Raw genomic sequence first — 25,030 nt, 5'->3', positions numbered from 1 at the left:
CAGAGCTCTGACGCTGAGCTAGCACACAGCATGCTAACACTAAGCTAAAGCTAGGCTAGCCAAGAACCCAGAGTGAGGTTAAAGCTAGTGATGGGCAGATGAAGCCTCATGAAGCACTGAAGCTTTTCATCCAATTGGTTCACCCCAACGCCAAGCTTCTTGAAGCTTCATTTGCTCTAGTAGGACACCTACTGGACGTAAAAATATTAGTTGGCATGAATTTGAAGAGTGTGGCCTTTTTGCACACAGCCTGTAAATGTCAACAACAAAAGGAGTGTGTAAAACATGTATATTGTAGTGATGCAGTGTACTGTGTATATTTATACTGGCAGTATGGAACATGATTATTTGGAAATGCCTAAAATGGAAATGATCATATACTGTGAGGTGAGGTGTGGACAGTGGTTGTGCTTTTGTAACATTGAGGCAAGGACAGTGATTAGTGTTTAGGGGACACATCATTGGTTTTTATTAAAAAGAAACAGTTTCTCCACTGTGGCAGGTCGTAGGCGATTTTTTTTTCCTAAACTGTCTCTAACTCTCACTAACCGCAACTCTCCATCAAACGCCCACATTTTGTCTGAGGGGTTTATATCGCTGTCATAGCTCGCGGCAAAGTTCGAACCGCTTCCTGAACCAGTCACGTGGTACAGCCGGGCAGCGAGGCTTCGGACGTCATCATTTTCAGCTCCTCCCATAAATGAAGCAAGCCTCGATACGCGCTTCGCGGAAACGCCCCCTCCATTACTCGACACACGCTTCGAAGCCTCGATACAGAACGGCACATCACTAGTTAAAGCTGAGTAAACACTGACCCCAGACCAGCACCGTGATAAAGTGAGCTGCTGCTGCTGAACTTGAACAGGTAACAAAGTGATGAGCAGTCAGGCTGCAGGTTTCTACCTGTTCATGTTTCTACAGTAGAATCACTTTGAAGTGTCTTTGTGCTGTTTCATCTTTGATTTGTGTTCATAAACACTCAGAGAAACATCACGTGACCTCATCAGGATCTGTGTTGGTGTGTGGGGCTGTACCTCAGCTTTATGTTGTTACATGCTCATTTGTTCATTTTAACATCAAAGTAATGTTATGAGGAGTAATGAAGTAACGTACTCCATTACTTTTAATCAAAGTGTTCTGTGTAATATGTGTAATAATGACTGTTTTGAGTAATGACCAACACTGATCACAACAAAGAGGAAATGCCTCCAACATGCACAAACATTTGAGCCACAACATGCAGTTAATGTGCACAAATGTCTTTGATATGCTGCTCAGTGATGGTGGTGACTGTCAGAGCAGAGCTACTGAGAATCAATAAGTAATATCAATGATGGGATCAGAATCACTAAATTCTTCTCATCCCTGTCAGTATCATACATGTGCTGTATAATGTGATAAATGTAGAGGTGCTGGCTGTTCTCTCACTCTGCTGTTTAGCTGTAAAGGACGCCTCCCTGCCTTTGTCTCATTCATGACCTTTAATAGTCTCTTCTAACATGCAGAGATCTGTATGATCTGTTTCATAGAGTCTAACCAGCCTGTACAGGTAACAACAACAGTCACTGCATCACTGACACACAAACGTCATCTCTGTCAATAACAACATTCATACATGGAATAAAAACACATCAGTGGATCATTGCTGGAGCTGATGTTTGTGCTCCTGGTGCAAAGGCTCTCAGTTTCCTCCTTGAAATAACATCAGTGGTGGGTCAGCGACATGCTTTCTTTCCCTCTCAGGTTTAAATATCTGGGACTCTCCACCGTTTGGTTTTAGAGCTGAAGAAGCTTCTCAGATGAAACGTCTTCCAGAAACTTAAAGACGTCTCTTTTCTCTCCAAGCTCCTTAGATCACATGACCTGGATGACTGAACCTACAGACATATTGACCTGGTTTCATGGTCACATGACAGGTCAGAGGTCAGCGACTGTAACTCAGTTCCTCCTGTTAATGTGAACTCACTGAGTGTTTGTGGTTTACCTCTCAGACTGACTGAAGATGATGATGGAGGAAGAGGAGGACAGAGCAGAGTCTGCAGGGTCCAGCTGTCCGTCTGTGAGGAGTGACCGGTCCAAAGGTCGACCTCCATTCTTCAGTGGTGAACCTGGAGCAACGAGGTCAGAGAGCTGAACTCACTGAGTAACAGAAATAATTCTGCACTGACATTATAATCAGTGTTGACTCTGGTTGATTGTCTGACTGTGTTTGTGAGCTGAGAGGAAATGAAAATGAGTTTGTAACAAAAATCAGTTTTGTCCAGTTTTCCTGTAAAAAGCTGAACTCTAATCTAAGAGGATGTTACTGACAGGAAACAGCTGCATTATCTGCAGTCTGTGTGATCACAGCTGCTTCAATCATGTTTGTGTCTGCAGAGGTCAGAGGTCACAGTCTGCAGGGTCCAGCTGTCCGTCTGTGAGGAGTGACCGGTCCAAAGGTCTACCTCCACTCTTCAGTGGTGAACCTGGAGCAACGAGGTCAGAGAGCTGTGATGACTCCTTTACATGTTTGTGTTTCCTGGATAAATATGACCTGAAACATCCTCAGATTGTTACAAAGATTCATTAAAAAGAAAACAATGAAAGAGAAAAGATCCAAATGTTCGACTTGGTCATTTGCTGTTTGAGGACAGTGATGCTCATATCTGTGGGGAAAGTGTGACCTGAGTGGGTTCATGTTTGTCTTTAAAGAACAGAGCTGCTCTGATTCTCTTTGTGTCTGATCTGTTAAACAGTCTGAGAGGTCACACAGAGACCCAGCAGCTAAAGCCTGGATCATACTGGCTGCTGTTACTCCATCAGGACAACACTGAACCACAGTGGTGTGGATGTAGTGGATAAATCCCACCATACTGATGCTCAGAGTTAACCACAGGGAACAAAACCAGATGTTACCTTCAGATTGTGACCTTTGGAGTGGACGATGCAGATTTCAATAGAGAATAAATGTTGTTGTTTTTCAGCTGTGAAGAAAGAATCTAATTTTCTGAACTGAAGAATTTATGATGCTGGAAACAACATGGAGACTATAACACAACATTTCCACTGTGTTCATAGAATGAATGTAAAACTGTCAGACATTCATTAAATATGCAAAATGTCTACAGAAGCATCAGAGGGTCAGACGTGAAGCACTCAGTGATTTTGATCAAATGACTCATCAGTTATTGATCTGTACTACACTGATCTACCACGTTAGTAAAGCTGGTGTTCTGGTGGTGGAGGGAGACTCGGATCATGTTCTGGTTTTGGAGCAGTGATCTGCTGATGGTTCAGTTTGATGAGCTTCTTCAAAATCATCCCTGACATCACCACTGAAAGGACGTCCATGAAAACAGACTGAAAATAACTGATATGTTCACAATCTGAGAGTTTAAAACTTGACAGACTTGATTCAGATGAAGTTATTTGAGCAGAAACTCCTGGATCTTTATCCTGTGTTGATCTGATCCTTCATGGTTCCTCCACAGAGTGGACCAGCAGAGCTCAGAGGTTCCCAGTGGTCAGTCTGCCCAGCAGCATCAAACACAGCTGGACTCCATATTTATGGTCTGTACATGTACAACAACTACTTTAATATTAATAATAATGCATTTATTTATAGGTCCCTTTCAGAACACCAAGGACTCTGTGGACTAAATGACCAAAAGAAACAAACTTTGAAATCAGACGGTGCAAATGTGATCACAGGGAAACGTTTTAAACATCGAGGCTTTAAACAAAAACCAAAGTGAAACAGTTTGTAGTCGAGATCAGTGGGAATGAAGCTGAATAACTGTTTCTTCAAAAACTTTGAGCAATAAATGACAAATATGATGGAAATTAGCAGCATTAGCACTTACTAATGATGTGAGCTGACACTCGGCTGTATTGAGACGACCACATTAGGTGGTCCTCAACTGTAATGGAAACCAGTGGATCCAGTCCAGTCGTGGCGACCTGTGGTGAGTCGATCTGAGCAGCTACTAATGGAAACAGGGCCATAGATGTGTTTGTGCTTAATAACAGTGAATCACATGAGTTTTACATTACTGTTAAAATCTCATGTTGTTTGTTAAAGTGTGCAGTTCAGGGTGTGTTACTAAAACACTTTCCAAAGACCCAGCCCCCATAAAAAGCAGCCAATCAGCTTCTAAGAGTTACACACCCACACATATCTATCAGGTTAACTCTGGTCTAACACACTTGGATTTAGCTTGAAGAATGTTCCTGTACGAGGACTGAAAATGATTTAAAAAGCAGCTAATGTCCAAAGAACAACTTTGACACACCTTCATAAAACCTGTAGAGCAAAGAAAAACTAGCTGAAAGTCTGGCAGCTCTTATGAAAAGTACAGAGAAATTATGGGTCGCTCAACGCTTGTGCACAATATAAGAGTTTAAATAAATCTAAAGAATAACTCAAAGTCCTACAATTATACTGAGAAAATCATCTACAGCTAACTATCCAAGTGGATTTGTTTAAGACAGCTCCATCTGCTGGTGGCCCTCTGCAGGTGCGTGAAAGGGGCGTGTTTATAGTGAAAGTAGTAGAGAAAGTAAACCCCACGGGAAGGAGGAGGACTCTCAGCAGCTTCCAGCTCATATTCACACTAGGGCTGCCACGATTAGTCGACTAGTCACGATTACGTCGACTATCAAAATCGTCGACGACTGATTTAATAGTCGACGCGTCGTTTGAAGCTTTGTAAGATCCCAAAAGCAGGAATAAGTAGCAGGATTTAAGAGTGTAATAACGGACTGAAACAGAAGATGGCAGCACTGCATGTACAAGGATGCCAGCTGCCGTTAAACCCCGAAGAAGAAGAAACTGTGTCCCAGAATTCATAGCGCGGCCCAGCGCAGTTGTCAACAATGGCGGCAGCTAGTTAGTTTTAATATTACTCTTATTATTCTTTCTGGGTCACAAAATAAACGTTTAACATATTTTCAGGCGAGAATGTAGCTGTGTAAACCTCAAATATCTGCTCAGTTTATCAAGACACCACATATTTTCAAAAGCGCTCCGACGTTTTCGGAGACGTCTCTGTTACCCACTAGCTCGATAGCTAGCCGGGGGCCATGAGAGCACCGGACTCCCGGCAGATCGTTTTCAAACCCACCGCCCTACTCAGGTTAAACATATACAAGTCACTTAGATAACTTAAAAATATTATTGTTTGGCTTTTTTCAGTATTTTATTTGTTCCTGAGTAAATCGGCTGAGTTTATTAAACTCCACCGAAACAATCTGCACATTTCATTAAAATGTAATAAACTATCATCTTGTCTTTATTTTTAGTTAGCACAGACCTTAAACACTTAAAGCTGTAAGCTAATGATAGTTATATAAGAGCAGATGCTGCTGGTGCAATAAGCTGTACTTTTACGTTCAATGGATGATGATCTGATTAGTCGACTAATCGCAAAAATAATCGGTGACTAGTCGACTATCAAAATAATCGTTTGTGGCAGCCCTAATTCACACATTTGACTTCTCACTGAAAGCAGCAAGTTTGAGTGTCTGTACCTTAGTTAGAAGAGATAACATGTCAGTAGTAATTAGAGTTGATTGAGCAATGCTGTCCTTGTAATGTAGTTTATGATTTTTATGGACAAGTCCAGTTTTTCTGTAGAGCCTCTCAAGTTGGTGACAGCAGCAGTGGAAGCTCACGTGTAAACCAGAGCAGCAAATCAGGTCCAAATGTGTTGTTCACAGTGAGTGGGATCATCATTGGCTGCTATGTTAACCTCCTGCAGCAGGATGTCTTTGGTCAGAGAATGGATAGATCACTAAGTCATTGTTGAGTTTAGGGAGACAGTAGACAGTTGGAGGAGGTTCAGCCAGTTGACACACAGTAGATAAAATAACTGAAGGCAGGAGCAGACACCTGTATGACTTTCCACCTCTCACATAGATTATTGTCCCTGGGCAGCGCCACAGGGCTGGTAGATGTAAACAAAGCTGGAGGAGAGGATTGATTCATCTGAGAAAAGTCACAGAGTTGTGTCTTGATGCTCAATCATCCAGGTACGTAAATCCCAAAAAGCTTGATTCTGTTCATCTGGATGTTTTCAGTGGGAGAAACGTTTCATCATCATCAGGTGACTTCTTCAGTCTCAGCTGACTGCAGGTTTCAATCTCATAAACAGGACATTTGTATGACTGAAAGCAGCCCACTGAAGGAACAATGGGCTGGGAGGTCAGTTCATTGATCATTGGTACGCATATTGTCAGGACCATTGATCAATGGTTGTTGATCAATGTTCATGAGTCCAGTTCACAGAGAGCTGGGGAATGGCTGCAATCACAGCATTGTAAGATGGTGACAGTTGTACCCTTGGGCCCCTCCTCCATTCAGAGATGGTCTTTCCTTTTCACATAAATGGCCTCCTTGACTCCGCCCTCAAACCAGCGTTCACATTTACTCAGGACCTTCTTGATGTGAAGTTCTTCTGCTTCGCTGGCTGCTGTGTCTGTGGGGATGGTGTTTGTTCTGTGTTGTAGTGTCCTGATGACGCCCAGTTTGTGCCCCAGTGGATGATGAGAGTCAAACCTTAAATACTGATCTGTATGCGTAAACAGAGTGAACCTTTAAGACCAGTTGTCTGTACGATCAACTCAGTCACCTGAAACATCTCCAAGTTTCTGGCTTTGATCATCAACCTGTTGGTAGTTCAGCTCTGAACACCAGTGAAATGTTTCTCCCACTGAAATCGCTGCATTCATATGAACAGCATCAACGTTTTGGGATCATGGAGTTGTGGACAAAGTCTCAGTTAATCAGATAAAGTCAAACCTATAATTGGTAAAGAGTTCGTGGATGATATGCCCCTTGATCGTAAAGAAGTGGATGTTGTGTGGACTAAAGTTCAGAGTGGTGGGTCATTCATAAATATTCTGTTCCAGCTGCTGGAGGACAACATCATCACTTTTGTGAAGAACGAGCTGAAGAAGATCCAGAAGGCTCTGAATCCAAATAAGCCCCAGTGCTTGGAGTTTCAGAGGGAGGATGATGAGCAGAGGAGAAACAGCAGAGAGGCATTTGTGAAGATCACAGTGGACTTCCTGAGGAGAATGAAGCAGGAGGAGCTGGCTGACCGTCTGCAGAGACGTAAGAGGATTTATCTAAAGATTTAAGCTGCTGGATAAATGAGACACTTGTGACACCAGTGTGTTCAGTCATTTCTCAGTGGGTCAGAAATTGTCATCAGCATTTTGTAAAATATGATTGTTAAAGTTGTATTTTTATTATTATTATTCAGAACTTCCAGCTGCTGTTTGTCATCGTAACCTTAAGTCTAAGCTGAAGAAGAAGTTCCAGTGTGTGTTTGAGGGCATCGCTAAAGCAGGAAACCCAACCCTCCTGAATCAGATCTACACAGAGCTCTACATCACAGAGGGAGGGACTGCAGAGGTCAATGATGAACATGAGGTCAGACAGATTGAAACAGCATCCAGGAAACCAGACAGACCAGAAACAACCATCAGACAAGAAGACATCTTTAAAGCCTCACCTGGAAGAGATGAACCAATCAGAACAGTGCTGACAAAGGGAGTGGCTGGCATTGGGAAAACAGTCTTAACACAGAAATACAGCCTGGACTGGGCTGAAGACAAAGACAACCAGGACATCCAGTTCATATTTCCATTCACTTTCAGAGAGCTGAATGTGCTGAAAGAGGAAAAGTTCAGCTTGGTGGGACTTGTTCATCACTTCTTTACTGAAACCAAAGAAGCAGGAATCTGCAGCTTTGAAGACTTCCAGGTTGTGTTCATCTTTGATGGTCTGGATGAGTGTCGACTTCCTCTGGACTTCCACAAAACTACAATCCTAACTGACCCTAGAAAGTCCACCTCAGTGGATGTGCTGCTGATAAACCTCATCAGGGGGAAACTGCTTCCCTCTGCTCGCCTCTGGATAACCACACGACCTGCAGCAGCCAATCAGATCCCTCCTGACTGTGTTGGCATGGTGACAGAGGTCAGAGGGTTCACTGACCCACAGAAGGAGGAGTACTTCAGGAAGAGATTCAGAGATGAGGAGCAGGCCAGCAGGATCATCTCCCACATCAAGAAAGCTCGAAGCCTCCACATCATGTGTCACATCCCAGTCTTCTGCTGGATCACTGCTACAGTTCTGGAGGATGTGCTGGAAACCAGAGAGGGAGGACAGCTGCCCAAGACTCTGACTGAGATGTACATCCACTTCCTGGTGGTTCAGGCCAAAGTGAAGAAGGTCAAGTATGATGGAGGAGCTGAGACAGATCCACACTGGAGTCCAGAGAGCAGGACGATGATGGAGTCTCTGGGAAAACTGGCTTTTGTTCAGCTGCAGAAAGGAAACCTGATCTTCTATGAATCAGACCTGACAGAGTGTGGCATCGATATCAGAGCAGCCTCAGTGTACTCAGGAGTGTTCACACAGATCTTTAAAGAGGAGAGAGGACTGTACCAGGACAAGGTGTTCTGCTTCATCCATCTGAGTGTTCAGGAGTTTCTGGCTGCTCTTCATGTCCATCTGACCTTCAGCAACTCTGGACTCAATCTGCTGGAAGAACAACAGAGAATCTCGATGTTGTCTAAACTATTTAACAAACTAAAACTTCAATCTCTCCACCAGAGTGCTGTGAACAAGGCCTTACAGAGTCCAAATGGACACCTGGACTTGTTCCTCCGCTTCCTCCTGGGTCTTTCACTGCAGACCAATCAGACTCTCCTACGAGGTCTGCTGACACAGACAGGAAGTAGCTCACAGACCAATCAGGAAACAGTCCAGTACATCAAGAAGAAGCTCAGTGAGAATCTGTCTGCAGAGAAAAGCATCAATCTGATCCACTGTCTGAATGAACTGGATGATCGTTCTCTAGTGGAGGAGATCCAACAGTCCCTGAGATCAGGAAGTCTCTCCACAGATAAACTGTCTCCTGCTCAGTGGTCAGCTCTGGTCTTCATCTTACTGTCATCAGAAGAAGATCTGGATGTGTTTGACCTGAAGAAATACTCTGCTTCAGAGGAGGCTCTTCTGAGGCTGCTACCAGTGGTGAAAGCCTCCAACAAAGCTCTGTGAGTATATTTGTACTCATGTCTTTACTTTTAACATCCAACTGTGTCAGTAATTTATTTCACCAGGCTTTCTGTCTCTGTATGAAATTGTATCCTAAAGTTTTGGGATTTCTCCAATACAACTGTGACCTCTTTGATGCCTCCAGAACTCGAGACGCTGGATTCACCATAAACTCTGATCATCACTGCTGCTGTTATGTTATCAGTGTTTGTTTAAACACTTAGGCTGCATGTGCCTGATGTTGTGATACTTTATATTCACATGCATGCTCCTAGATACATTTCTACTGCAGGTCTATTTTTAGTCACAAATGTTGGTGAAACACTTGCTTTTACATGCATGGTGGGTCCTGCATTAAAGAAAGAATTTGAATTACTCAGTGAATCCTGGCAGCCAGAGAAACATCCTTAGTTCCACTTTAAACTAAACTCTGCTTCGGTCTTCCACAGTGTGTTTGTTGTTTCTTTGTTGTTGTTGGCATGCTCTCTCCTCTCACTCCAATCTGGTTGCAGCAGATGTTTGTCCCTCCCTGAACCTGCAGACTTGGGTGCAGCACCTCAGTTCATCTTCAGTCTGAAACCAGCTGTTGTAGCTATATCCCCTCAAGCACACCTTCCCTGGTTATCTCTGCTGTGGTTGCTATAAAATTTAATCTTGATTTAAAAAAAAGAACAAAAAACCTCAAGTCAGACTTGATGCCATTTGTTGGCAGCATGGTGCCTGTTTGTCTTTGATGATAACCTGCAGCACAGTCTAAAGCAAACCGTCGGACTTTATTGACTTTATGCATGTATATATTCTTCCTGTTCACCTTGGACACACAACAGCTCTCTGTTTGTTGTGATTGGATCTAGAACAGCCAACATATCCTAATCTAGATGATTTCTAAGGTGGTATCTGGGACGAAAAGTTAAAATCAGCTTGGATGGCCTGTACTGTATGATGGCCTTGGTTGCACCACATTGATGGCCATGCAGGGTGGTTCACTCCTTGTGCAAGAAGACCGAGGAGTGAGCCACCCTTGGTCAAAGCTTGGTCATTCAAGCTCACTGTTTTCCCCTTGTTGGTTGATGATAGTATTTTTTTTGCCTGACTTATAGTCATCATTGTCTTCAAATTAACTCACACACTGCTGACTGCTGTAGCTTACCTGGCTGAGCAGGTGACCCATGCACTGAAGGTTAGAGTCGTGACTCCAGGGCCTGGTTTGAGTCTGCCCAAGACCATTTCCTGTGTGTTATTCTCCTCACTTCTCCCTCCCTTCCTGTCTTCTTTGTCCTATACAGTGAAAACAAAAGGCCTCAAGTTGTGAAAACTCTTCCCCTTCATCATCTTCCATCTCTCTCATCTAAAATCACCAGTATTCTCCGAGTAGAGAATCTTTTCACAATCTTGAATGATAAGGATCCAAGTGGGTAAAGTTATTTATTTGTTGTGTTCCTATTTGCAGCTGGGATAGATTAAGAAAAACTATCGGCTGCCCAAATTACATCCAGTTTAGAAGACAAACATTGAGTGAAGTGTTTGTTTCATCATCCTTCACAACTCATCAACCAGGTGTCACAAACTGCAGCAGGACAGTACAAAGCATGTCATACTGGATGGCTGCAACAACCAGAGTTTTACCTACCTTTGGTATTTCGTGACAGCATGAGCGTAATATTTACTGAACAGAGTCGTCTTCTGTAATCTTTTCAGATTCAGATTCAGAACACTGTATTTATTTTCAAGGGGCAATTAGGATACTGACCTTGCCAACCGTACATACAATACACAAACATCACATTGGGGAGACGGGTCAGGCTAGGTAGCTGGCCGGTCAGCCGCTAGAGCAGCGACCCAGAACCGAACAGCAGAAAATGCGCAACATCAGGAAAGATGAGGAGAAAAAAGAACTCCTCCCAGACTGAGCTTCAACAGGGAGATCAGTTTGAGAACAGAAAAAAAATGACCTTAGCGCAGAGCACATGAAAACTCTTAATGCACCATAGAAACACATGACAAGCAACAGAGATGGGTAAAAGGTGAGAGACAGCCGGTGTAGACAGCGCACCCGGGCCTGCAGCATTTGCGCTGGTCCCCTCGACCCACCGTCTGCACCGGGAGGGGATAAGCATGCTTAGGATGGGAAGGAACAGTATAAACACCGTCTGTTATCAGGGTGAGATTTGTTCAGCTCCAGCCTTGAGACCACAGCTCGCGCCGGTATGTTAGCCGCATGAAATGATGGTGGTTTTCTTTGGTGCGAACAACTGCATGTCAATTTCACAGCTGATCTAACAGTCCGTCACTCGTTTTTGCGCTCAAAGAACAAAGTCTGAGAACTCACGACCGCCATGAGCTTCTTCAATATCTTATCCGTGCTGCGTTCAATGAGCCCATTTTGAGAAGTCACGACCCGTCCCATTGTTTCAGCCACAGCGGGCAGCCTTGTGGGGGTTTGAACAGCTGGTTCCGCTTTCTTTAATCGTCAATAAGCCAGGGCCAAGCCAGCTCAGATCAGCAAGAACCCTTTGCTGCTGTGAATGTCCGTGCTGCTATATTTCAGGATCAGGCTCTAAATGTACAAATGGATCTGAGAAGATTTCCAATCATGTTTCTACTAGATTTACAGTTTGTTTTCATGTCTTCTGACTCAGAAGGTGGAGCAGGTGGAGCTTACAAGGAGTAAGTGCTGCTATAGAAGAAGAGTTGTGTTTTAATGAAGCTATTTAGTTAACCAATAATTGTATTGCATGCTGGCATTAAAAATGTTTCATTTGACTGATTTAATTGTTTGTTTGTTTTCTTCCAGACTGAGTGGCTGTAACCTCTCAGAGAGAAGCTGTGGTGCTCTGTCCTCAGTTCTCAACTCCCAGTCCTCTAGTCTGAAAGAGCTGGACCTGAGTAACAATGACCTGCAGGATTCAGGAGTGAAGCTTCTGTCTGCTGCACTGCAGAGTCCACATTGTACACTGGAAACTCTCAGGTCAGGATCCAAACATATCATTAAATGATATTATTGTACAAACAACCAAGCTTTATAGAATTGGCAGGTGAACTTTTCTTTATCTTTGGATTGCTTAGGAGATTCTTAATTACTGTCTGAAGATTTTTTTACAGTCACATATTTTGTTTTAATGGTCAAACAGAATTATTGTTCAGTTCAATGAGCAGGTAGCTGTGAGATTCATAATAATGAGGTATATTTGTATTAAAGATGACTAAACGTGAACAGTAGCTGTGTGAGTTACTTTGTTTACTCATGTGTGCTGATGTTGTGAGTAATTTAAAGCTGAAGTAAACTTGTAATGAGTTTAATAGAGTTTCTGAAGTAAGTGTACTTGGAGACATTTATGTGTTTTCTAAAGTCCAGGAGCAGGAGGCTGTGTGTAGCATAGAGGAACCCAGACCTCAGCTTTGTCTCCTGGTTTCTGTTGCTGCTGTTACAGTTTCCCCTCATCGTTCCTTCAACAGTCTCCTCACTGTAACAAATCAAAGTGTTACTGTATAGATTCACGTCTGAATGTTGCCATGTGCTATTAAAACTAAAAGCGATGTTTCATACACCCACGTGGTTCAGTCACACAGTAACTGATGGTAAATAATGTTTGTGTTGAGCACATCGTACAGGTCAGCTGCTCCACACAGATCTCAGGTTTACATGCTGGAACAGTTTGTGATCATGAAGGATAAACCTCACTTCCTCTTTGTTTCATACAGATGTGACATGAACAATAACACGTTCATGAAATCCTTTTAGGAACACAAACACTATTGTAGCTGGAGAATATATTTGAATGTAGGATAATGTAGGGGATCATAAACCACAGTAATAACTAACCACCACCTCACCATTTGGGTTGGTAGCTGCATGTTGATTGATGAAGTCATTTTCTTCTTCCTCCATTTCTACCTTATTAACATCAGATTAAAAGCTGCACAGAGACAGGCCCTGGACATGTTTAGCCTAGCTTAGTACAAGGACTGGACATGGGGGAAACGGCTCTCATCACTGGATCAAAACATGAAAACAAATCTGAAGTAAAGTTTTGTTGAAGTGAACTGTGGTGGTGCCCAATGTTCCCTCTAAGCTGCGCTCGTGCAACTGCGCGCTGCTGGCACGTCTCTGCACACAGAAAATCTGTGTTGCACACAAAAAAAAAATCAAATCTCAATTGAAATTAAAATTAAATCTTTAACAATTCTGTTTTGCAGTGTTAGTCAGTGACTGGCTGCTCCCATATGGGATTAGAACGATGCCACCTTATCCCGTAGTCCAGCCAATGATGCGATTCACATTCGTATATACGCAGCTAATCAACGTCGCTGACAGGCTATGACAGCGTCCTTATGTGCCGACACCGGTGTTATAGCGAGCAAAGTGGCTGATGATGAGGTGAAGCCACGTTAATGACAACGTGTACAACCATTGGAGATGTGAGCAGGACAGACGGAGCAACTGAGGGAAAAAGTGTGGACTTTATACCAGTTTTTAAATTGTGTTGATCGGCCGCGTAAAACTCAGTTACTTTTTTGAAGAAGTAACTATATAATTAATTGTCCAACATTGGTCATTATTTACTGTATTTTGCAGACAGAGTTACAGACTCTCTCCCAGACCACAGACTCATAATACAGTCAGAGCTTTATAAAAATAGAAAAAATAAAGTTGTGTTTTCAAAATTGGAGTTCAAGTTATTTTTACTTCCAATAGTGTTAACATGCTACAGGTCATGAACAAGGTTGTTTTTAATTTTCATTGTAAGTGGGCTAAAGCAGTTAATTAAAAGTAGTCTAACATAAATGTAAATGCTGTAATTTGATTACTTTAATAAACCGTGTAACTTGGATGGATAAGATGCTGGCGTGACCACAGTGCACACGTCTGCTGTTGCTCACAGTGGTCCAAGGGACGCTCAGGGAGTTTGTGTGTTCGCTCAGACACATGAAACATTAGCGGTGACTGGCAGGGAAAAGGGGAATGATAAGACTTACTGTAAATATAATTATGTATGTATTGAAAAAGGAACAACTAAAATGTTCCAGCTGAAAAATGAAATCAGTTTCAGTTTATGAGCTCTGTTTGTTTTCTTTACAATTCCAACCTTTTATTTTGAAATGAGCTGCTCATTCCTGTTTAGAGTTGATGAGCTGATGTGGGTGAGAGGACTCAGGCAGCCTGACAGAGTTCATGTCCAGGTCTTCCCTGCTTGTCCTGATACATAAACATGAGTATCCTTGCAGGTCAGATCTCATCAGTCACACCTGGTAGTGCAGCTCTCCTCTAGATTGTAGTGTTTGTTAAACTAGGATGATTTTAGGAGCCTGGACCACAGATCTAAGGGAAGATATGACTTGGAAAGACTAAACCAACCTATTAGAGGTGTTTGCACTAACATAGATAAATACTCAGATTTACACCTTTAGTGTCTCACAAAGGGTTGAAAAGTGAATGTGCACAGAGAGGTTGGTGGTGAGACGGGCACTTCCAGCACTGTAGATGTGATCCAGCTCAGTGTTCATGGAAATAATCCGGAGAGCAGGATTCCTTGATGAATGTCACATTTTCTTAAAGTTATAATCCACAGGGAAAACTGTGAAACTGTCGATCTGATATCTAGTCAGCCAGTCAGGTGTTTACATGCCCTTCACTGATCTCCAGCCCCACCTTATTATCAGTTTCTCTCTTTTACATCTGAATAATCTTCACTTCACATTTCAGTCAGTTCAGATTTCATTAGCACGTTCACTTTAGCATAATCCATTTTAATCCAAACACCTTTCTCTTTAAACTCTGTTTGTCAGTCACAGTATATCCAGTACAATCCTCTTTTTCACTGCGTCACACACATTCAGAGATCAGAGTGTCCTGTGTGTGCTCTCATTCACTCACACTCACTCTCATATGGCTGAAGTCTGTTTGTACACAGGCTGTCAGCTGGCCTGAGTTAGGCCTGTCTCTAAAATCATTATTTTATTACTTTTATTCTGATTCATCAAAGCCAAACTCAAACATATTTATATTTACTGATTATGTTCTCATCAGTAATTAACAGTCAGTACATTCAGATATGAATCATAATTCAGTGTTTAACATATTATCACAGATGGACTGCACAGGAGATCTCCTTTATGAAGAAACTGTGAAAGTTTGTCCAACAGTGGGAAACATTTCAGAGAACATCTCAGAGAATATCTGTGAAGCAGAAACTAAACATAATAATAGAAGAAAAGCCAAATAATGATCCAAATCCTGCTCTGAGACTATCAGACAGTAAAGGCTTCCAAAGACTGCTCACCTCTCAGACTTACTTAAAGATGCTGGTGCTGTCCACAGATCAGCTGACCTGCTGGCTCTCCATGATCAGCTTTGTTTCTTGGAGATAAAGGCTGAAGGCTTTAGAGCTTCAGTTCTCCAGAGCAGCAGGATGTCTGAGGTCCGCAGAAACACAAAAACACAGCAGCTAAAAATAGTTGTTCAAAGAAAACGAGGTGGGAGCTGCTGATTCCTGAGCTTTGATACTGGATTAGCTTCAGTAGTTATTCCCATCACTGCTGTAGGAGCTACATTTAGTCACAGCTGACTGTCTTCTTTGAACAATCACAATGACTACTGTTGTAAAAAACAAGCACACAAAGAACCAATGAGAGTGTAGAACAGGATAAAGAGCTCCTGTGATGGTGGCAAAGAAATGAGCAGCAGACGACCGTCTACATGTTGTAGTGGTTTACAGTCACCAGGGGGCGCCGTCACGGCCACGCAGTCAGTGGGCTGCTCTGCTTGTGCTGTTGTTGGTGAAGCTGAAGTGAAAGCGAATGTTAAAACAATGAAAAGTGTCCACTGCAGCCTCCATCTGAGCTTGTCATGTTCTTCTTCTTTGATCCTTCGTGTTTGTGCTGAACACTGCTGTCGCTCTCTTCCCTGTTCCCGCCCACTTTCTAACCAATCAGCATTGGAGCGTGCACAGCGTCGTCCACACTGAGCTTTGTTGTGAGCGCATGGACTCGTCTGCAGAACATTTGTATGGGCTCAAAATGTGGTCATAAATATTTTGTAATTGTAAATCAGGATTTGTATGTGTAAAAAAGATTTGTGTGTGTGTAAAAAAGATTTGTGTGTGCGTGAAAAAAACTTTGTATGTGTAAAAAAGATTTGTGTGTGGACTTAGCCAAAAAAAACCCTGCAAGTTACAAGTACGAATTTTGACCCTATTTTTCTTCCTTTCATCTGATTGGTCAATGTCATGTCAATCACAAATGTAACTATCCAATCAGAGAACAGATGGGTTTGGCTGTCGGAGGGGCACTTTTTTGACCTGACGTTCCCGTCACAAGTGTCTTCTAAGTGAAGCTACCAGGTTCAGGTCCAGCTCTGTTTATCTGGAGCTGCAGTAAATGATCCGTCCTCACAAAGCAACACAGACACCAGATATGCAAACACAGCATCATACAACACAACCAAGAGATCCAAAGAATTATCTCTGCATTTCTGTGGCTGATGCTGCTGGAACGAAGCTGTTTGAAACCTTGTTGTTCTGCACTTTGGGACCTGAAGAGGAACCTGAACCTCTGTGCAGAGGGTTCAACTCTGAGGATTCCTGTTCAGTTTTGTTATTTCACACGGCAAAACTTGACAACTTTATGATAAATGTACGACTTCAATGTGAAAAATTCATTTTTTTCTCTTGTTTGTTTGAAGCTGCTTCCTGTTGGCTTCAGCTGTTTGGAGTTTCCATTTTCTAAACTTCTACATTCTGAACCTTCTTCAGCTCTGAACAGATGATGAAACACTGAATGATTTCAAGCTCACACTTTGTCTAATAAACTTACATCTTTCAATTTTTTATTCAGATTGAAGGACTGTGATTTGTCAGAGATCAGCTGTGATTATCTGGCAGCAGCGCTGAAGTCCAACCCCTCGTATCCCAGAGTGCTGGACCTGAGTGGAACCTACAACAACCTGCAGGATTCAGGAGTGAAGCAGCTGTGTGTTCTTCTGGAGAATCCACGATGTCGATTTGAAACTCTGAGGTCAGTCACATGTTTTAGTTGTGCTGAGATGAATATGATGTGAAAGTTGTGCTGACACTGTGGATCAGTAGGCCCACACACCTCTATACAGGAAGTCTGGTTCTACTCTTTGTAGAACTTCTGATCCCTGATCCTCTGAGTCTGACTCAGTAAATAATGAATTATCTTCACTTCACATTTCAGTCAGTTCAGATTTCATTAGCACGTTCACTTTAGCATAATCCATTTTAATCCAAACACCTTTCTCTTTAAACTCTGTTTGTCAGTCACAGTATATCCAGTACAATCCTCTTTTTCACTGCGTCACACACATTCAGAGATCAGAGTGTCCTGTGTGTGCTCTCATTCACTCACACTCACTCTCATATGGCTGAAGTCTGTTTGTACACAGGCTGTCAGCTGGCCTGAGTTAGGCCTGTCTCTAAAATCATTATTTTATTACTTTTATTCAATTCATCAAAGCCAAACTCAAACATATTTATATTTACTGATTATGTTCTCATCAATAATTAACAGTCAGTACATTCAGATATGAATCATAATTCTGTGCAAAACTTCTGTGTCTGGGCACTCGTCTGGTTATTCTTACACCAGAGAAGAGCTTCTTAACTACAGGACTACTACACCTGTGGATTTTCTTCCAATATTTGTCGCATCTGCGGCAGATTTACTGCAGACTCTGACCAGGAAAGTGAGACGCCGAAAGAGAGGTAAGCGAGCCGGCGCACTCGTGCGTCTGAGGAGACGTGGACTGCGAACTGCTCTTCCTGGGATCTTCCTTTCCAATGTACGCTGACTCAGGAATAAGATAGACGAACTGGCCCTGATGAGAAGCATGAACAGAGACTTTGCCTCCTCCTGTGTCTTATGTTTTACGGAGTCGTGGCTCAGTGAGGACATCCCGGACAGCACGCTAAAGCTGGAGGGCTTTCATCTGCTGCGCGCAGACCGGCAGGCCTCTCTCTCTGGTAAGACCAAAGGTGGAGGTGTCTGCTTCTACATTAATAGAGGCTGGTGCACAGACGTAACAGTGATTGCTCAGCACTGCTCTTCCTCTCTGGAATACCTTTTTATTCACTGCAAACCGTTTTATTCTCCGCGGGAGTTTGCTTCATTCATCCTGGCCGCTGTTTACATCCCGCCAGACGCAGATGCGCAGGCAGCTCAGTGCGCACTCGCGGAGCAGACACTGCACATGGAGCGGACATTCCCGGACTCTCTCATCATTGCTCTTGGGGACTTTAACAAAGCCAATCTGAGCCATGAGCTTCCCAAATACAAGCAGTATATTAAATGCCCGACCAGAGAGGAGAGGACATTAGACCACTGTTACAGCACGATCAGCGGGGCCTATCGCGCGGTGCCCCGCGCTTCACTCGGACTTTCTGACCACGTCATGATCCACCCAATCCCCGCGTACAGACAGAGGCTGAAGTTCTCCAAACCTGTCGTGAGGACCAAAAAACTGTGGAGGAGCTTCGCACATGTTTGGAGTCTACAGACTGGGACACAATGAAGGCTGCTTCTAACAGCTTGGACAAGTTTACGGACACTGTCACCTCCTATATCCACTTCTGTGAGGACAGCATTGTGCCATCACGCACCAGGGTGAGTTATAACAATGACAAACCCTGGTTCACCCCTAAACTCAAAAAGCTGTGGCTGGAAAAGAGAAAGGCGTTCAGAAGCAGAGACAGGGACTGCTACAGAGAGGCCAAGTACAGGTTCACTAAAGAAGTGGACATTGCTAAACATCAGCACTCTGAGAAGATGCAGCAGCAGATCTCAGAGAATGACTCGGCCTCTGTGTGGAAAGGTTTTAGGAATATCACCAACTACAAGCCTAAAACCCCCCACTCCACTGACGACTTGCTCTTAGCCAACACCCTTAACGACTTTTACTGCCGTTTTGACGAGCCATCAGGCAGCCTTCACACCTCCAACGGCCCCAACAATAGAAGCACTTTGGACACTAATTCCCCCACCTCTCCCCCCTCCATAGAGCCATCACCACCTTCAAACACTTCACCTACAACACCCCCCTCCTCACCCCACACAAAAGAGGATTTCACACCACCTCCTCCCACCACAACTCTTCATATTCATGAAGCAGATGTGAGGAAGCAGTTTAAGAGTCTGAATGCTCGGAAAGCTCCCGGCCCAGACGGCGTGTCTCCTGCCACCCTCAGACACTGTGCAAACGAGCTGGCCCCAGTGTTTTCTGGCATTTTCAACTCCTCACTGCAGGCATGTCATGTGCCTGCCTGCTTCAAGTCCTCTACCATAATCCCTGTCCCCAAGAAACCTAGGATCACTGGACTAAATGACTACAGACCCGTGGCTCTGACATCTGTGGTCATGAAGTCATTTGAGCGCCTGGTTCTCTCCCATCTCAAGACCCTCACGGCCCCCCTCCTGGATCCCCTGCAGTTTGCATACAGAGCCAACAGGTCTGTAGATGACGCCATCAACATGGCCCTACACTTCATCCTGCAGCATCTGGACTCCCCAGGAACCTACGCCAGGATCCTGTTTGTGGACTTCAGCTCTGCCTTCAACACCATCCTTCCAGACCATCTCCGAGGCAAGCTTTCCCAGATGAATGTGCCTGATCCCATCTGCCGGTGGATCACTGACTTCCTGACGGACAGGAAGCAGCACGTGAGGCTGGGAAAGAATGTCTCGGACTCCCGGACCATCAGCACCGGCTCCCCTCAGGGCTGTGTTCTTTCTCCTCTGCTCTTCTCCCTGTACACCAACTGCTGCACCTCCACCCTCCAGTCTGTCAAGCTAATCAAGTTTGCAGATGACACCACCGTCATTGGACTCATCTCGGACGGGGATGAGTCTGCCTACAGGAGGGAGGTTGAATGTCTGGTGTCTTGGTGCAGCCACAACAACCTGGTGCTGAATGCCCAGAAGACAGTGGAGATTATTGTGGACTTCAGGAAGCACACAGCTCCACTCCCCCCCCATCATCCTGTCTGACACCCCCATCACCTCTGTGGACTCATTCCGCTTCCTGGGTACCACCATCACCCAGGACCTGAAGTGGGAGCCCACCATCACCTCCGTCATCAAGAAAGCCCAGCAGAGGATGTACTTCCTGAGGCAGCTGAAGAAATTCAACCTGCCAACATGGACGATGATGCAATTCTACACTGCAATCATCGAGTCCATCCTCACCTCCTCCATCACTGTGTGGTACGCTGGAGCCACTATCAGGGACAAACAGAGACTGCAGCGTGTTGTGCGCTCTGCTGAGAAGGTGATTGGCTGCAGACTCCCATCTCTGCAGGACCTGTACACCTCCAGGACACTGGGGCGTGCAGCTCGGATCACAGCTGACCCTTCTCACCCTGGACACAGTCTGTTTGACCTGCTCCCCTCAGGCAGGAGGCTCCGGTCCATTCGCACCAGAACCTCTCGCCATAAGAACAGTTTCTTCCCCTCTGCTGTCGGACACATGAACAATAAACGTACGACTGTTCCCACCACTAACACCCTACGCTGTGTTCACTGCATCATTCCATGTTTGGCACTGATCACCACCTGCACTCATGTATATATCATGTATATATCTATGTACTTAGCACTTTTAATTCTTATTCTTATTTTTATATTTTTTCTGACAGCATGTTTGCACTGAAGCACCGCAGCAATTTCCTAATGTTGTAAACCTGCTCAACATTTGGCAATAAAACCCTTTCTGATTCTTTCTGATTCTGATTATGATTCAGTGTTTAACATATTATCACAGATAAGATAAGATAAGATAAGATAACCTTTATTAGTCCCACACGTGGGAAATTTGTTTTGTCACAGCAGGAAGTGGACAGTGCAAAAGTTATGAGGCAGATGGACTGCACAGGAGATCTCCTTTATGAAGAAACTGTGAAAGTTTGTCCAACAGTGGGAAACATTTCAGAGAACATCTCAGAGAATATCTGTGAAGCAGAAACTAAACATAATAATAGAAGAAAAGCCAAATAATGATCCAAATCCTGCTCTGAGACTATCAGACAGTAAAGGCTTCCAAAGACTGCTCACCTCTCAGACTTACTTAAAGATGCTGGTGCTGTCCACAGATCAGCTGACCTGCTGGCTCTCCATGATCAGCTTTGTTTCTTGGAGATAAAGGCTGAAGGCTTTAGAGCTTCAGTTCTCCAGAGCAGCAGGATGTCTGAGGTCCGCAGAAACACAAAAACACAGCAGCTAAAAATAGTTGTTCAAAGAAAACGAGGTGGGAGCTGCTGATTCCTGAGCTTTGATACTGGATTAGCTTCAGTAGTTATTCCAATCACTGCTGTAGGAGCTACATTTAGTCATAGCTGACTGTCTTCTTTGACCAATCACAATGACTACTGTTGTAAAAAACAAGCACACAAAGAACCAATGAGAGTGTAGAACATGATAAAGAGCTCCTGTGATGGTGGCAAAGAAATGAGCAGCAGACGGCCGTCTACATGTTGTAGTGGTTTACAGTCACCAGGGGGCGCCGTCACGGCCACGCAGTCAGTGGGCTGCTCTGCTTGTGCTGTTGTTGGTGAAGCTGAAGTGAAAGCGAATGTTAAAACAATGAAAAGTGTCCACTGCAGCCTCCATCTGAGCTTGTCATGTTCTTCTTCTTTGATCCTTCGTGTTTGTGCTGAACACTGCTGTCGCTCTCTTCCCTGTTCCCGCCCACTTTCTAACCAATCAGCATTGGAGCATGCACAGCGTCGTCCACACTGAGCTTTGTTGTGAGCGCATGGACTCGTCTGCAGAACATTTGTATGGGCTCAAAATGTGGTCATAAATATTTTGTACTTGTAAATCAGGATTTGTATGTGTAAAAAGAATTTGTGTGTGTGTAAAAAAGATTTGTGTGTGCGTGAAAAAAACTTTGTATGTGTAAAAAAAGATTTGTGTGTGTGTAAAAAAGATTTGTGTATGTGTAAAAAAGATTTGTGTGTGTGTAAAAAAGATTTGTGTGTGTGTAAAAAAGATTTGTGTGTGTGTGTAAAAAAAGATTTGTGTGTGGACTTAGCCAAAAAAAAAAACCTGCAAGTTACAAGTACGAATTTTGACCCTATTTTTCTTCCTTTCATCTGATTGGTCAATGTCATGTCAATCACAAATGTAACTATCCAATCAGAGAACAGATGGGTTTGGCTGTCGGAGGGGCACTTTTTTGACCTGACGTTCCCGTCACAAGTGTCTTCTAAGTGAAGCTACCAGGTTCAGGTCCAGCTCTGTTTATCTGGAGCTGCAGTAAATGATCCGTCCTCACAAAGCAACACAGACACCAGATATGCAAACACAGCATCATACAACACAACCAAGAGATCCAAAGAATTATCTCTGCATTTCTGTGGCTGATGCTGCTGGAACGAAGCTGTTTGAAACCTTGTTGTTCTGCACTTTGGGACCTGAAGAGAAACCTGAACCTCTGTGCAGAGGGTTCAACTCTGAGGATTCCTGTTCAGTTTTGTTATTTCACACGGCAAAACTTGACAACTTTATGATAAATGTACGACTTCAATGTGAAAAATTCATTTTTTTCTCTTGTTTGTTTGAAGCTGCTTCCTGTTGGCTTCAGCTGTTTGGAGTTTCCATTTTCTAAACTTCTACATTCTGAACCTTCTTCAGCTCTGAACAGATGATGAAACACTGAATGATTTCAAGCTCACACTTTGTCTAATAAACTTACATCTTTCAATTTTTTATTCAGATTGAAGGACTGTGGTTTGTCAGAGATCAGCTGTGATTATCTGGCAGCAGCGCTGAAGTCCAACCCCTCGTATCCCAGAGTGCTGGACCTGAGTGGAACCTACAACAACCTGCAGGATTCAGGAGTGAAGCAGCTGTGTGTTCTTCTGCAGAATCCACGATGTCGATTTGAAACTCTGAGGTCAGTCACATGTTTTACTAGTGCTGAGATGAATATGATGTGAAAGTTGTGCTGACACTGTGGATCAGTAGGCCCACACACCTCTATACAGGAAGTCTGGTTCTACTCTTTGTAGAACTTCTGATCCCTGATCCTCTGAGTCTGACTCAGTAGATAATGCAGAGTTCTGAGCTGATGTGGGTGAGAGGACTCAGGCAGCCTGACAGAGTTGATGTCCAGGTCTTCCCTGCTTGTCCTGATACACATAAACATGAGTATCCTTGCAGGTCAGATCTCATCAGTCACACCTGTTAGTGCAGTTCTCCTCTAGATTGTAGTGCTTGTAAAACTAGGATGATTTTAGGAGCCTGGACCGCAGATCTAAGGGAAGATATTACTTGGAAAGACTAAACCAACCTATTAGAGGTGTTCGGACTAACATAGATAAATACTCAGATTTACACCTTTAGTGTCTCACAAAGGGTTGAAAAGTGAATGTGCACAGAGAGGTTGGTGGTGAGACGGGCACTTCCAGCACTGTAGATGTGATCCAGCTCAGTGTTCATGGAAATAATCCGGAGAGCAGGATTCCTTGATGAATGTCACATCTTCTTAAAGTTATAATCCACAGGGAAAACTGTGAAACTGTCGATCTGATATCTACTCAACCAATCAGGTGTTTACATGCCCTTCACTGATCTCCAGCCCCACCTTATTATCAGTTTCTCTCTTTTACATCTGAATAATCTTCACTTCACATTTCAGTCAGTTCAGATTTCATTAGCACGTTCACTTTAGCATAATCCATTTTAATCCAAACACCTTTCTCTTTAAACTCTGTTTGTCAGTCCCAGTATATCCAGTACAATCCTCTTTTTCACTGCGTCACACACATTCAGAGATCAGAGTGTCCTGTGTGTGCTCTCATTCACTCACACACACTCTCATATGGCTGAAGTCTGTTTGTACACAGGCTGTCAGCTGGCCTGAGTTAGGCCTGTCTCTAAAATCATTATTTTATTACTTTTATTCTGATTCATCAAAGCCAAACTCAAACATATTTATATTTACTGATTATGTTCTCATCAGTAATTAACAGTCAGTACATTCAGATATGAATCATAATTCAGTGTTTAACATATTATCACAGATGGACTGCACAGGAGAGCTCCTTTATGAAGAAACTGTGAAAGTTTGTCCAACAGTGGGAAACATTTCAGAGAACATCTCAGAGAATATCTGTGAAGCAGAAACTAAACATAATAATAGAAGAAAAGCCAAATAATGATCCAAATCCTGCTCTGAGACTATCAGACAGTAAAGGCTTCCAAAGACTGCTCACCTCTCAGACTTACTTAAAGATGCTGGTGCTGTCCACAGATCAGCTGACCTGCTGGGTCTCCATGATCAGCTTTGTTTCTTGGAGATAAAGGCTGAAGGCTTTAGAGCTTCAGTTCTCCAGAGCAGCAGGATGTCTGAGGTCCGCAGAAACACAAAAACACAGCAGCTAAAAATAGTTGTTCAAAGAAAACGAGGTGGGAGCTGCTGATTCCTGAGCTTTGATACTGGATTAGCTTCAGTAGTTATTCCCATCGCTGCTGTAGGAGCTACATTTAGTCACAGCTGACTGTCTTCTTTGAACAATCACAATGACTACTGTTGTAAAAAACAAGCACACAAAGAACCAATGAGAGTGTAGAACATGATAAAGAGCTCCTGTGATGGTGGCAAAGAAATGAGCAGCAGACGACCGTCTACATGTTGTAGTGGTTTACAGTCACCAGGGGGCGCCGTCACGGCCACGCAGTCAGTGGGCTGCTCTGCTTGTGCTGTTGTTGGTGAAGCTGAAGTGAAAGCGAATGTTAAAACAATGAAAAGTGTCCACTGCAGCCTCCATCTGAGCTTGTCATGTTCTTCTTCTTTGATCCTTCGTGTTTGTGCTGAACACTGCTGTCGCTCTCTTCCCTGTTCCCGCCCACTTTCTAACCAATCAGCATTGGAGCGTGCACAGCGTCGTCCACACTGAGCTTTGTTGTGAGCGCATGGACTCGTCTGCAGAACATTTGTATGGGCTCAAAATGTGGTCATAAATATTTTGT

The 25,030-nt window shown here is 43.6% G+C and overlaps 2 protein-coding genes across 3 annotated transcripts in view; one reads left to right on the top strand and one right to left on the bottom strand.

The window, feature by feature from the left end:
* The window catches only part of LOC147337001 (protein NLRC3-like), a 618,167-nt gene that overhangs the window by 409,945 nt on the left and 183,192 nt on the right, over positions 1 to 25,030 (bottom strand). The window lies entirely within an intron of this gene.
* Positions 2,003 to 25,030, top strand: part of LOC147337006 (protein NLRC3-like) — a 97,595-nt gene continuing 74,567 nt past the window's right edge. The window contains exons 1-6 of one of the 2 annotated variants that reach the window (XM_086287175.1): positions 2,003 to 2,121; positions 2,377 to 2,478; positions 3,471 to 3,549; positions 6,889 to 7,093; positions 7,245 to 9,045; positions 11,841 to 12,014. In XM_086287175.1, coding sequence (XP_086143301.1) covers positions 2,003 to 2,121; positions 2,377 to 2,478; positions 3,471 to 3,549; positions 6,889 to 7,093; positions 7,245 to 9,045; positions 11,841 to 12,014 — 2,480 coding nt within the window. The remainder of the gene's footprint in view (positions 2,122 to 2,376; positions 2,479 to 3,470; positions 3,550 to 6,888; positions 7,094 to 7,244; positions 9,046 to 11,840; positions 12,015 to 25,030) is intronic. The other variant, XM_086287177.1, reaches the window with a different exon arrangement.

Source organism: Aulonocara sp. 'chitande type north' Nkhata Bay, linkage group LG3, assembly GCF_057382095.1.
Source record: "Aulonocara sp. 'chitande type north' Nkhata Bay isolate Kocher_YH1m ecotype deep benthic linkage group LG3, A_spYH_male_GT1.1, whole genome shotgun sequence".
Taxonomy (NCBI): domain Eukaryota; kingdom Metazoa; phylum Chordata; class Actinopteri; order Cichliformes; family Cichlidae; genus Aulonocara; species Aulonocara sp. 'chitande type north' Nkhata Bay.
Note: the sequence above shows the minus strand (reverse complement) of the source record. Positions and strands in the feature narration are given on the sequence as shown.